Consider the following 13,891-nt stretch of genomic DNA (forward strand, 5'->3'; position numbering starts at 1 on the left):
TTGTGGAGTTTGCTAAGCCTGTATGGTCACACTTAGTGCAGGAGAGAAGGCAGGAGCAGCAGCCATCTGGTTCCATCTGATAATGGACCAGCCACTGAGGTGCACCTTCAAGTAGAGTAACCATGGAGTATGTCAGTGATGTAGGTGCAACCAAGTTGCTAAGAGGAAGTACTGTTTTGACACAGCACAGAGTCCCCCTTGCTGTAACAGTGTATCTGTGTATCTGCGCTAGCAATTCCCAGGGCCCAGCTTCATGTATCTGGAACACCCAGATCAAATCACATCAAAGATTTTCATTCCGTATCACAGAGGTATCTGTAGACAAAGCTTGTGTCCATCTGGCTGGTAGCATCGGATCTCAACAGTCAACGATGCTAATAGAATAAAACTCTGGAAGAACAATGCATTTACCTGGTGCCTTGGAAGACTGTTTGGAAGGACTCTCTTTTCCAAATGGTTTCCAGCTGTTGTTTTCTCTCTGAAGCATCTGAGCCCAACTCAATTTGTGACACCTTTTTCTCTTCCAGAAGGTAAGTCATCTGCAGACGGTTCTTTGCCTTTGTGTATGTGATTAGCGGGTTTGGGCTGAGAATTTTACTGAATTGTAAAGAAATGATCCTGACAGTACACTGGAGCAGTATTTCTTCCAAGTGATAGAGTTTTTCTGTTGCATGGTGTGGGCAGAAGGCAGTGCATTCTCTGCAGAAGACTCACATAAAATGGTCCACAGCAGCCGGAAATAAGAGTCGGAGCAGGCGCTGCTTGTTGCTATGTTACTGTCGGGGAGATGGAGCTAAAGACACGGACATTCACAACTACAGCTTAAAAGCCAACCAAAGTGGCAAGGCCAGGAAGGACCCAGGCTGGGGACAGAGTCAACCAAGAAGACAAGGGTCGTGTTTGCTCTCTTCCCATTTCCCCACTCAGGGTCTCCCTTCCCCTCCTGACACTGTCTTTCCCCTTGCTGGCTGAAACTTTACTTCTAATAAACTGTTACTTGAGAAGATACTTTGTGTTTTTTGTTTTTGTCTTGTTTTGCCTTGTTTTGAGACAAGAGTTGTTTTTTTTTTTTTTTTTTTTTTTTTTTTTTTTTTTTTTCATGTAGCTCTGGCTGTCTTGGAACTCACTCTCTTGATCAGGCTGGCTTTAAATCCAGAGATCTTCCTACCTCTGCCTCCTGAGTGCTGGGATTAAAGGTGTGCATCATCATAGCAGGTTGTTTTAGGATTGGCCAGTTTCCAGGGATTCAAGGCATTGGCCCCCAACAATCCTCACTTCGTAGCTATCAAATTCTGAGGGTTTTTCTTTGGGGTTGGAGAGGCACCTCAACAGTTCGAGTGCTTGCTGCTCTAGGGGGCCTGGGTTTAGTTGCCAGAACCTATGCTAGGTGGCTTTGACAGCTCCTCCTGACCTCTGAGGGCCCTGCACATACATGACATACAGGCACACAGACACCCTTGTGCATACATAAATAACTCTTAAAGTGAGGTATATTTGCATATAACCCATCATGTCCACCCACAGAGTTCCAGGACAGCCAGGGCTCATACAGAGAAACCCTGTCTAGAAAAAACCAAAACCAAAAAAGAAGAAGAAGAAGAAGGAGGAGGAGGAGGAGGAGGAGGAGGAGGAGGAGAAGAAAGAAGAAGAAGAAGAAGAAGAAGAAGAAGAAGAAGAAGAAGAAGAAGAAGAAGAAGAAGAAGAAGAAGAAGAAGAAAAGAAGAAGAAACACTGTGTAAATAACTGTACTGTTTAGGGAAAGGCAAGAAGAAACTCTGCAGGTACTCAGTACAGACACAAAGTATTTTCCTGAACATCTTAGATCCTCAGTTGAATCCACAGACATGGGGCCAATCAGACCTTTTAAAAGGGGGCAAAGGGGCTGAGTAATCAGGACATAATAGCCATATGTGAACTCCCAACTCCTATCAGAGTTGCAAATTAATCACTTTGCCCTGCTTGTGTGCAATGCTCAGAGCAGACATTCCCGTGAAGGAGACGAGTCTTTGCTATATACACAGCTCATTTCATGAACACATCACATCACTTGGGAGCCTGCAAGAATGCAAACTTCAAAACCTTCGAGTCAGTGTGTTCATTTTCATAAAGATCTGCAGATAATTATGTGTACAGCTAAGTGTGAGGGGGATGACTGACTGACTTAGTCAAGCAGTCTTCAAGTTATGGGCTGCCACCCATTAGAACATCACGAAGACAGCTCATGGGCGTGACCCAAATGAAAGACAATTGTGTAGAGAAAACATGAGAATGTAGTCGATACAGTCAGAATATACATTGTGAGATGTTTGCTTCAATTACACATGTATATGTTGGCACTTTGTATAAACCATGCTTTCTCAGTGGGTCATGCTCGGAAGCATTTGAAAACCACTGAAGTTATGCTCTGTCTGGTCACTCCTCAAGGCATTCTGCGCTTTACCCTGTCATCATGTTAACTCACCAGCCCGCTATCTGCTGAGTAAGAGCCCTGTGCAGAGAGAGAATCAGCCATGCTTCATGGCCCCTACTGTTTGTATGCAGCTCAATGTGAAATGTGTTGGTAGTGGTTATTAATAAGGAATTGACATAAAAACTATCCCAAACAATTGCATGTTTCCTTGTAACAGACTATTTCTTTCTGTCTTTTTTTTTTTTAAAATTAATCATTCCATTTGTTTACATCTCAAATGATATCCACTTCCCGATTGTCCCTCCATAAACCCCTCATCCCACATCTGTCCTCTTCCCACTCCCCTTTGCCTCTATTAGGGAGCTTCCCCACCCACTCACTCACTGCTCCAGCATCCCCCTATGCTGGGGCATCAAACCTCCACAGGACCAAGGGCCTCTGTTGCCACTGATGTCAGACAAGGTCATCCTCTGCTACATATGTATCTGGAGTCATGGATCCCACCCTGTACACTCCTTAGTTGGTGGTCTAGTCCCTGGGAGCAATGGGTGGTCTGGTCAGCCAACATTGTTTTTCCTATGGGGTTGCAATCCCCCTCTGCTCATCCAGTCCTTCTGCCAGCTCCCCCACCAGGATCCCCAAGCTCAGTTTGATGTTTAGCCCCAAGCATCCACATCTGCGTTCGTCAGTTGCTGGCAGAACCTCCGAAGCAGCAGCCACACTAGATATCTGTCAGCAAGTGCCTCTTGGCAACAGTAACAGGGTCGGGGTTTGGTGAATAGACTATTTCTTAAATCTATTCTGTTTCTCTCTTTGAGGCTTCTCTTTTTGTAGTCTTGACTTCAAGTTACCTTTGGGGAATAACTGTATTAAGTTTGCGATTTTTTTTGTTGTTGCCACTAAGGACAATCTTACCAGCTTTACTTACGTAGTTCTCAGATGCCTTATAGGAGAAGGGAGTTTGTCAACCCAGTGTGGATTAGAGCACTGGGAAGGAAGCAAATGGCCCCATGTCATCTTGTTGACACAGTTTTCATGTGTTATCTTTTGCACCATGGCAGCCTTTTATGTGATTCCCAAGTGGGGAAAGAATGTGTGTCTATCTTAGTTAAGGTTTTATTGCTGTGAACAGACACTGTGACCAAGGCAACTCTTATAAGGACAATATTTAGTTGGGTCTGGCTTACAGGTTCAGAAGTTTAGTCCATTATCATCAAGGCAGGAACATGGCAGCATCCAGGCAAGCATGGTGCAGAAGGAGCTGAGAGTTCTACATCTTCATCTGAAGGCTGCTAGCAGAATACTGGCTTCCAGGCAGCTAGGATGAGGGTCTTAAAGCCCACACCCACAGTGACACACCTACTCCAACAAGGCCAAACCTCCAAATAGTGCTACTCCCTGAGGCAAGTATATTCAAACCATGACAGTGTATGCCTGTGATACGTGTACAGTGTCAACAAACAGAGTGAGTTATTGAATGTCCTGAAATTCATGTTTTGTTTTTAGCTTTGTGGCAGTAGACACAAGATAAATGAACTCTTAGGATGTGTGTCATAATAAAGACACCTACCCTAGAGTTTTGTGAAGAATAAATGTTAGTTAAATCTAATTTGTTCAACTTTTTCTGTATACTTGGAGTTGTGGCATATGCCACCATGAGAGGAAAGCAAAGTTCGTATTTGTGTGTGTGTGTGTGTGTAAATGTCAATGTATGTACTCTTGTGTTTGCATGTATGTGTCCATGCATACAATTGGAGGCCAAAGATCAATAGAGGATGTCTTCCTCAACCATTTTCACATTATTTTTTTGAAATAAGGTCTCTCACTGAACTGGAAGCAAGCCCCAACAAGGATTTTCTTGTTTCCACCTCCCCTGGGCTGGGATAACAGATGCATGCTGCAGCACCTGGTTTTTTATATGGGTCCTGGGGATCTGAACTTGAGTTCTTATGCTTGCATGGTAAATATTTCACCAACTAAGCCATCTCCTCAGTCATCCCAGGGCCCCTTAATCTAGGAAGAGGAAGATGGACAGGTATTTCGTTCTCTGAGAGGTCAATAACTGTGGGAAGCCACATGTGCCGTTGCAGGGTTGCGCTGGCTTCCGCTGGCTACCACGCATACATAGGCAGTAAAGTTTTTTTTGCCAAGATAAGGTTTTGAGAATTAACCAAAATTAACCAATCAGATGAGAGTCAAGTTAACCAATCAGATGAGAGAGAAGTTAACCAATCAGATAAGAGACAAGTTAACCAATCAGATGTAGGCATGCAAATGAGGTGGTAAGCATAACCCAAGCACAACCAATCCGGGTGTGAGACACGCCTCTCCTAGGCCTATATAAGCAGCACCAGTTCTGGGCTTGGGGTCTCTTCGCCTCTGCAATCAAGCTCTCCCAATAAACGTGTGCAGAAGGACCCTGTTGTGGCGTCGTTCATTGCTGGCGAGCGAGTCGGGTGGCGCGGTGCGCGCAAGAAACAACCAACAAGGAAGCAGAAATGTTTGCTTCCTGACTACAGATGCAACATCATCAGCCACTGTGGTGCCCACAGCTGTGATGCCCCACCATGATAAAGTATCCCTCAAACCCTACGGGGGGTGGGGTGGGGTAGAGGGAACCTCCCTAAGTTCCTTGTGTCAGATATTCTGACATACAATGAGAAAAGTAATGGGTACACCGTATTCAGTTGGCCAGAGGATGACTCATGTTATAGTAGTGCTAGGACAAAACACAGGAGAGCCACATAAGAAAAATAACTTTGTTATTAAGCATATACAGTCATACAAACACACTTCATAGTATTACATCCATGACTGTTGGAATATCAGTTTGACTGTTATAAGATCTGATATAAATAATGGACAGAGATACTGAAATATATGACCAGTGACTGAGAAATAAAGACAGACTCAAGAACCACTCAGGGATCAAGCTCTGGGAATCGGACAAACGGACAAAACATGCTGAGCTCCCTGAGGGATGGAGAGCCCATATGTCCTTTTTCATGGTTCCTCTCTGATGGTAACATCTGTAGGGAGAGTATATAAAGCACACCGTTTCAGCTTTAACAATGACAGCCCTTGAAAAATCCAAAGAGAAAATTATTTTTGACATGTTGTGAAACATGATTACTGTGTCAGGAAATGACCCATGTATTTCCCTGAATAGAATAGAAGCCTCTATATTACTAATTGTATGGCTCAGATTCCAGCCAATAGCTTTCCCTTTTAGAACAGTTGTCTGGAAGATAAGCTTGCAGAAGGAGGCTCCTAAGGCTGTGTCTTTGAATCTGGAAGAGGAGGAAAATGATGATCAAAATAAGATAGGGGGCTGCTTCCTGAGACCTCAAGGTAAAGTTTGATGGATGGTCATGAAGAAGTTCTGTGCCAATGTGCCTGATAGTGGTACTTCCAAGGCTAAGGATGTTCAGAGCCTTGGAAAGGGAATATGACTTACCTGGGTCTACCAGGGTGCTCTGCACCTGGCCTTTGATGGGCCAAAACTTCTTCCAAGATCATTGGGCACTTATAATTTTCCTGCTGGACAGTGGACTGACTCCACACAGCAATATGACTTTAGTTAATTCCATAGCAAGTATTGGAAAGTAACATAGAAAGCAAGAAAAGGAAGCATCCTCTTTGTACCCACTCCTTTAAAAAAGACTTTATTTGTAATTATGTCTTTATATATCTATGTGTGTGTGCATGTGAGTGCAGGTACTGTGGAAGCCAGAAGAAGCCGGCAGATCACCTGGACCTGTGCTTACAGGTGTTTGTGAGTTGCCTGTGCAGGAGCTGGAAACTGACTCTGCATCTCTGGAAGAGCAGCAAGAATCCTTAACCTCTGAGCCATCTCTTTAGTCCTCTACTAATTATTATTATTTATGATCATCACATTATCATCATCATAATTATTATTTTGAGATAGACTCTCAGATAGCCCAGGCTGGCCTCACACTTGTTATGTAGCTGAGGCTGACCTTGAACTCCTGATCTGCCTATCTCTGCTTCTCAGGTGCTAGGATTACAGGTGTCCACCACCACACCTGGCTCCTAACACTTATCTGGCACAGGAAAGCTGATTATTTTTCTTTCTGGAATTGGAAAATTCAGTTTTCCTAAACTAAAATGAAAGTCTTCTTTATATTATTTTCAGTGAATTTTTATTCTCATTGCTTTATAAACACAGAGGCAATTCATAACCAAGTCGTAACCAGTGGAAATATTAGAAAAGTTGACCATTTCTACTAAAGGGTTGAAGGGTGTATAAAAAACTAAAACATTTTCCTGTGAGATATGAAGTGACTCGGTAAATTTGTTCTGAACTGTCCTTCCTTCCAAAGGCCTTCCTATGGTAATTTGAGCAGTAATTTGTTTAGACAGAAAAGCTTTGATTTTTTTTTTTTCTGTCCACAACTAAAAGATATGTGAGCAATAATGCCTTATCACTAAAAATCCATAATTTGGACAAGTAGAGAACATACATTGGTCTTGTAGTTAGTTAGTAGTCCATGTTTTGAAAATCTGAGGAGTAACGATTATCTAACTTGACATGGCATATTGAGATTACAAAATATAGGCTATTATGTTTTCCTGGAGATAATTATCTAGACAGACTCACGAATCCCAGATATTATGACTTTCTCTTCATGCTTTCAGTACATTATCCTGGCCTCCAGCCAAGCATGGAGTGTGCTCGCATTTTACCAGCATTTGGCAATAAAGATTATATTTCTACATACATTTCACTGTCTAAAAAAAGTAGACATAAAAAGTAGTTATAAAATTCCTTATAAAAAAAGATGGACATAATTATTGCTCACAGAGCCTGTGCATAGTTTTGAGAATTCATCCATCCACACCCTTTAAATGATGGGTTCTATAAGCAGGCAAGCACTAAATAGATTCCAGGTGGCACTTGACTGCGGTTGTATCCATCTCTTCAGGAAGCCACAGTTGACAAGGCTATCTGTGGTGATGCTCAGGTTCAGGAGAGACTGAAGGGGGAAGGAGGGAAAGACATCAAGCAAGCGATGCAAGTGTGTGCTTGCCTTCATCACGGACTGCTGGTGGACAGCCACTGGGGATTTGGGTGGGAGTGTGTGGGAATTCTGCCTTTCTAACTGGGTAGAAAGATAGGCAGGCAAGCATGGAGGGAAGGAGGGAGGGAGCAGAGAGAGGGAACTAAGGAAGAAAAAAGGGAAGGAAGGAAGTAGGTAGGTAGGAAGGGAGGGAAGGAGTAGAAAGGAAGAAAGATGGAGGGAGAGAAGGAGAGAGGGAGGGAGGGAGGGAGGAAGGAAGCAAGCAAGAAAGGAGAGGTGGAAAGGCAGGGAAGCAAGGATAGGGGTAGAGGAAAGGAAGGAGAGAAGGAGCAAAAGAGGAGGAGAGGAAGAGAGAAAAAAAGGAAAAGGAAGAGAACCAGGAGAGAGGGATGAGGGCAGGGAGGTGAGGGAGGGGAAGTGAAAGCCCACTAGGCTCTGGCTGGCTCTGTAGACAGAGCCCCTTCTCATTGCTCAGAAAGAAGAGTGGATGGTGGATGCAGTGTTATGCAAACCAATAGCTGTTTCCTCCAACAAGCTGTCACAGTAGGTGTGGGAAGATGATGGAGGCTTAAGTGATATAGGGAAAAGATCAATGCAATCGCAAACTTCTTAGGAATATAAGGGGGCACTGCAGGTTAGCAAACTGGGACCCTGGTGTGGGCGACCATGTGAGCAAGATCACGGAGCCTGCTGCACACCCAAGGAGAAAGTGTTCACTAAGGAGCCCGGGAGCAGATCCCTGAAACAAGAACCCAGAGATACCAAGAAGGAACCTGTTGGCCTCTTGCTCCTTTCTGGGAACACGATTCCCTGGGGATCTAGACATACTCCAAGAAATGACTTAGGGAGACATTGGGAAATGTGCTGGCCTCCAAGCTGTCTCCACGTGGCCCAGGACAAAAAGTCAAGGAGACCTAGAACAACAGGGATTCTAATCAAATCAGGGGGGAAATAGTGGAAAATTATTCCAATTTATCAGAAACTCCTCCTCCTTCTCTATCTCAGAGACCTCTCAGCTGTATGCTATTCCAAGTGTGCCCTGGTGAGAACTTCAAATCTCTTAAGAGCAGATTAATCTGCTTCTGGTGATCTGATTTTAGTGAAGCACTTCTCAATGTCCCCTTGCCATCCTTGGCCAAGATTCCAGGCCAGCAACATCCCTCTAGCTGTGATTCAGCCTGGATCAGGCCTTGCTGGCACGTCTGGCCACCTTGTCAGTGCCAGGGCATCTTGTACTTCTTCTTAAATGTCAGCCATCTTATTTCACAAATCATCAACATGTATGGAGCAGGACAATGCTTTTGACCAAACAGTCTTCAATCGTCCTGGCCTCCAGGAGCCCTCTGTTCTAGAATGCACAGAGTGTCTCCTCACCCCAAGGCCCCTAGAAAATGTGATCAAGCCTTACAAACCAACTCTCTCCTCCACGTAGGATTTGCACGAATCAATGACTGTCGTATCTAAATTCTAAATTGCGGCAACCTATGTGACAGGAAATATAAGGCTAATTCTCTATCTCTCCGAACACATTCTTTCCAATCTCTTGTTTCTGTAACCAAATTTAAAGACAAACAAACAAACAAACAACCCCCTCCCCCCCAAAAAAAACCAAAAAAACCAAACCAAACCAAAAATAACCCATTAAGTTGGAAAACAGGATGCAGAATTTGAAATCTGGGACATTGATATGGAAAGTCATTTTCTATCAATGTTATTCTTCATGGTTGCTCCTTCCATGCCCCTCTACCCCCACCCGAAAAGCCTTACTCCTGACAGTAGAGAGTGAATAGTCAAGTATTTGAACATTATTTTCTTTTTAGAAGGAACCTTACACTCCTAAGAATCCACGGTGCCATTTCCCCCTCTTTTGCACTCTGCCAAAGCTGAAGATACTGTGGGAATGATGAACTCAGAAACCCAAAAGCTCTTGAAAAAAATCGGATGTTGAAGAAAGCCCTGATGTCAACCACCCATTGGCTCTCCAAGCACAGCACATTAACCCATCACATCCTGTTGCTAGTGTAATGCACAGGAAACTTGGAAAACAGGGTTTGGAAACAGAGTAAGGGGAAGGCTGAAGGCATGCTTCTCTTCTGGTGGCGTGAAGATATGGGATGTGCTATGGATAAAAGTTTCTTGGGGCCTCGGGGTCCCTCGCTTCAGTTCTTCTGGAGTAGTCGTCTCCAGAGCCAAAGTCCAGCGTCTCTGGGTAGCTGGAGAATTCCTGAGGTAGGGGGAAGTCCTCAGCGGAAGAGTGAGTCCGGTGTCCAAACACCTTCTCCTGCAGCTCTGCGATGTCATTTCTAATGTCCGCCAGCACAAGCAGCAGGAAGTCGAAAGAACCCGGGGGTCCCTGTGCACACGGGAGGAATCAGAGCTGTGAAGTCACTTAGCGCAGGGGCAGCAGCACCTAGCCGGAAGCTGTAAAGTTACTCTCCACAGCTACCGCATCCAGCCGGAAGCAGCAGCAGCATCCCAGCCGGAAGTTGTGAAGTTCTACTCATTGCAGCCGCAGCAGCCAACCTAGTCCCCCTACCCATGGGTCCTGTTTGTGAGTGAGTACCTTCTAACCAATTCCATAACCTAAATAGACTTAAGGACTGTATGAGCAGCCAAGGACCTTCTTCTCACACATGACACTGGTGTCACAGTTACTTCTTTCTTAGGGGGAGTTTCCATAGAAACCTGGAAGTCAGAGCAGTGGTCAAGAGGTTGAGGTCCTGCTGGGGTTGAACCAACCTCTTCCATGTTGTGTGACCATGGCAAATGACCTGATTTCTATGTGTAAGCTTTTCCCACCTGTGAAATGCAGACTCAACACGATAGGTTCCCACTGGGCTCATAAGTGGACATTTAAATGGGATGCAAAGGGCTTAAAGAGAATTAATAGTTCTAATGTTTTCTGTTTTTCTTTAAAGAATGAAATTATTAATATGCTTGTAAGGTAAAGAACTAAATGAAATGGAGAGTGTGTTGCCCCTTATTGCCTACTCTTATCGTCTAGAAAGATCCAAGTCAAACCTTCCAAATTCTATTATTAGACATTTTTCATCATGCATAGTATTTGGTAAGCTTTAATATTCATTTAGTGCTGTGGAACATGGCCCACAGAAAAAAAACTAGAGGCATTTAAGCATGCAGGTTCTGAGTCCATGAGCATTTTAAAGGTAAAATCATCACCAACATCCAAGATGGATGCCACTCAGCAGCTTCTACATTAGAAGCTGCAAGAGACTCCATCACACACTGAGATGTAGCATTCTGATGCCATCTGACTCTCACCTTGCACATACAGTGGGTTATGGTAAATCATAGCCCACTGTGTAGATAAGGAACAAATGTCAACAGATGCTAGGTAAAAGCCTGGAGTTAGAAAGCTGAAAGGTGTTAGCAAGGGGTGAGGTGTCAACCCAGGCCTCTTGGTCCTTCCTTACAACACATATCTACTTTTCTAGAAGTAGCAGACTTGCTTGCATTTTCTTATATTTCTGCTCATTAATCTCCCAGATATTGTACATATATACAGCAAATTTCTTCTTAATCCCAGAGAGCTTTTTTTTTTTTTTTTTTTTTTTTTTTTTTTGCTTTTATTGGAGCCAGTGGTCATTTGACAATATATTCTAGTGTGTGTGTGTGTTGGTTTCAATGAAAATGTCACTAATAGTCTTATATGTTTGAATACTTGGTCCTCAGTTGGTAGAACTGTTTGGGAAGGATGTGGTTATTGGAGGAGGTGTGTTAGTGGGGGGTAGGCTTTGAGGTTACAAAAGTCTACACTATTCCCAGATAGCTCTCTGCCTTGTGCTTGTAGGTCAAATGTAAGCTCTCAGCTACTGCTTCAGTGCTATGCTTGCCTGCCTGCCTGCCTGCTGCCATGCTCCCTACCATACTGGCCATGGCTTCCAACCCTCTAAAACTGTAAGCCAATTAAATGATTTCTTTTATAAGTTGTTTTGGTCATGGTACTTTAGCAATAAAAAAGCAATTAAATCAGAAACTGGCATCACAGGGTGGACTATTACTGTGACAGGCCTGAATGTAATGGGTTTTGGAGGAATATAGGAACATTTGGGGACTTTGGAATAGGAAAGTTGTTGAATTCTATAAGCAGAGTTTAAAGGACCAGTCTTAGTAGGAGCTTGGAAGACAGTTCTCCAGTTCAAGAGAGGTCAGAGAGGAATTATATTAGCATTCAGGCTAGAGGCCATTCTTGTGTTTTTCTTTCCTTTTTTTTTTGAGACAAGGTTTCTCTGTATAGCCCTGGCTGTCTTGGAACTCACTTTGTAGACCAGGCTGGCCTTGAACTCAGAAATCCCCCTGCCTCTGCCTCCGGAGTGATGGGATTAAAGGCATGTGCCACCACGCCCAGCTTCTTGTGGTATTTTAGCAAAGAGTGTGGCTACTTTCTGCCTTCCTAACATTTTTGCCTAAGGCAAAATTGCAAACAATGGATTCATTTCTTTGGCAGAGGAGATTTCAAGACAGCCTAATATTGACTCTGTTGCATCGTTGTTAGTAATCATTCTTGTGTAAGTTTCTACAGTGAAAATGAGCAAGCAGGGAAAAAAAAGAAATGCAAAATATACAGTTTGGAAAGAAAAGGAGTATCAGGAAATTTAATGTTGAAACTTAAGTTTATGATGAAAGAGATAAGGAGAGTCCTGCTATAAAATGGAATAAAGGGAGTGGTGACCCCAGGGCCAAGACTCCACCCAGCTAATTCTGCAACTTGTGAAAGGAAAAGGCCTGAAGAACTAGCTGCTCTTAAAGAGCAACAACAAAACACAACTTAATGCAATGCAGGGTTGGAGGGAGACAGGGTGGGCTCTATTATCAAGTCGTCCACAAAACTCGGCAGCTTCAGCCATGTGAGGCTGGTTTTTAGATTTAGGAAGGATACAGGAGCAAAGGGATTGTGGAATCTTCCTCACAGTTAAGGGGAGCTGCGGAGGAGGCCAAATGTCAGACTAGGGAGTCCCTGCGTGGAGGTCCCGGGAGGTCCCTGCTATGAAAATGAAGCCTAGGTTGTGTTCGAAACTGCAGGATGTTAGAGGTACCAAAGCTGTCGAATGTCTGTCTACCAGGGAGACCTGTATATAGGAACTGAGAGAGTAGTTATAGGCCTCTAAACTGGAAGGGCAGAGCCATCTAAGCCTTTGACATCAGAGGTGGAGTTCCAGGATTTGCAGTTTGCTCTGCTGGGTTTCCATCCTGCTTTGGTCCAGCATTTCCTCTCCAGGCCTCCATTCCTCCTTTCAGACTGGTAGTGTGTGCTGTTGTGTTTTGAAAACAGGTAATTTATTTTTTGTTTTACAGGGGGTTACTAATAAGAGATTGTCTCAGAAGACTTTGAACTTTTAAATTGTGTTGAGACTGTGGAAGACTCAGGGAACTTTTAAAGTGGTACGAACTGCATTTTGCATTGTGATATGATCACAAGCCCATGGGGTTTAGGGAGTAGAATGTTAAATGGTGCTTTAAATGTGAATGATTTGCATAGAGTTATTAATTTGAACAGTTGGACTATTTGGGAAGAATTAAGAGGTGGGAGGTGTGTCATTGTGGGCAGACTTTGAGGTTTCAAAAGCTTATACCATTCCTAATTAGCTCTCTACCTCATGCTTGTGAATCAAGATGTAAGTTTTCAGCTACTTCTTCAGTACCACGCTGCCTGCTGCCTGATGCCACACTCCCTGCCATGATAGCCATGAACTTTAAACTTCTGAAACTTTAAGCCAATTAAATGTTTTCTTTTATAAACTGCCTTGACCGTGGTGTTTTAGCACAGCAATAAAAAAGTAGCTAAGTCACTGTGTGTGTGTGTGTGTGTGTGTGTGTGTGTGTGTGCAGGTATGTATGGGGGCCAGAAGCTAACCTTGGTTGACATTCCTCAGTCATTGTAAAAAGAAAGGATCGATTGTTACTATCCTGGAAATGTTGATTCTGTTCCCCAGGGAGCCATCTATTTCTGCCTGCTCCGAGCTGAGCTGGGATTACAAATGCACTCTGCCAGCATTGACTTTTTCACATGGGCTCTGGGGGATGGAACTCAGGTCCCCTTGCCTGCATGTCACGCAGTATCCCATATAAGCCATCTCCTCAGCCCTTCTTTCAAACATCTTACGATGCATTTGAAAATGGATTCCTGGTCTAGTGGACTTCAGAGGAGAGATCTCATATAAAGAGTATCAAAATAAAGGAAAACGTAATAGCAGAAAACGAATTTTAAAAATCCAAACCAGCTGCTTAAGGTATCTCCTTAGTTCCCTCCTAACCATAGACATGACTGCTCAAGAGACAGAACAGGAGGGAGTAGGCTTCTGTCACCAAGACCCACAAATATATTCTTAAAATGTGTTTAAACATTGTCATCATCTTCATCATCATCATTGTCATCGGTTTGGGGACAAGGATAGCACTCCTGTGGCTGTCAGAGGAC

The 13,891-nt window shown here is 43.7% G+C and overlaps 1 protein-coding gene across 1 annotated transcript in view; it reads right to left on the bottom strand.

The window, feature by feature from the left end:
- Positions 1-9,377: 9,377 nt before the first annotated feature.
- Ccbe1 (collagen and calcium binding EGF domains 1) overlaps positions 9,378-13,891 on the bottom strand; it is a 233,099-nt gene continuing 228,585 nt past the window's right edge. Inside the window, exon 11 of the mRNA XM_021151000.3 lies at positions 9,378-9,805. Coding sequence (XP_021006659.1) covers positions 9,572-9,805 — 234 coding nt within the window. The 3' untranslated portion in view covers positions 9,378-9,571. The remainder of the gene's footprint in view (positions 9,806-13,891) is intronic.

Source organism: Mus caroli, unplaced genomic scaffold (assembly GCF_978045245.1).
Source record: "Mus caroli unplaced genomic scaffold, Mus_caroli_1 scaffold_19, whole genome shotgun sequence".
NCBI classification, from domain to species: domain Eukaryota; kingdom Metazoa; phylum Chordata; class Mammalia; order Rodentia; family Muridae; genus Mus; species Mus caroli.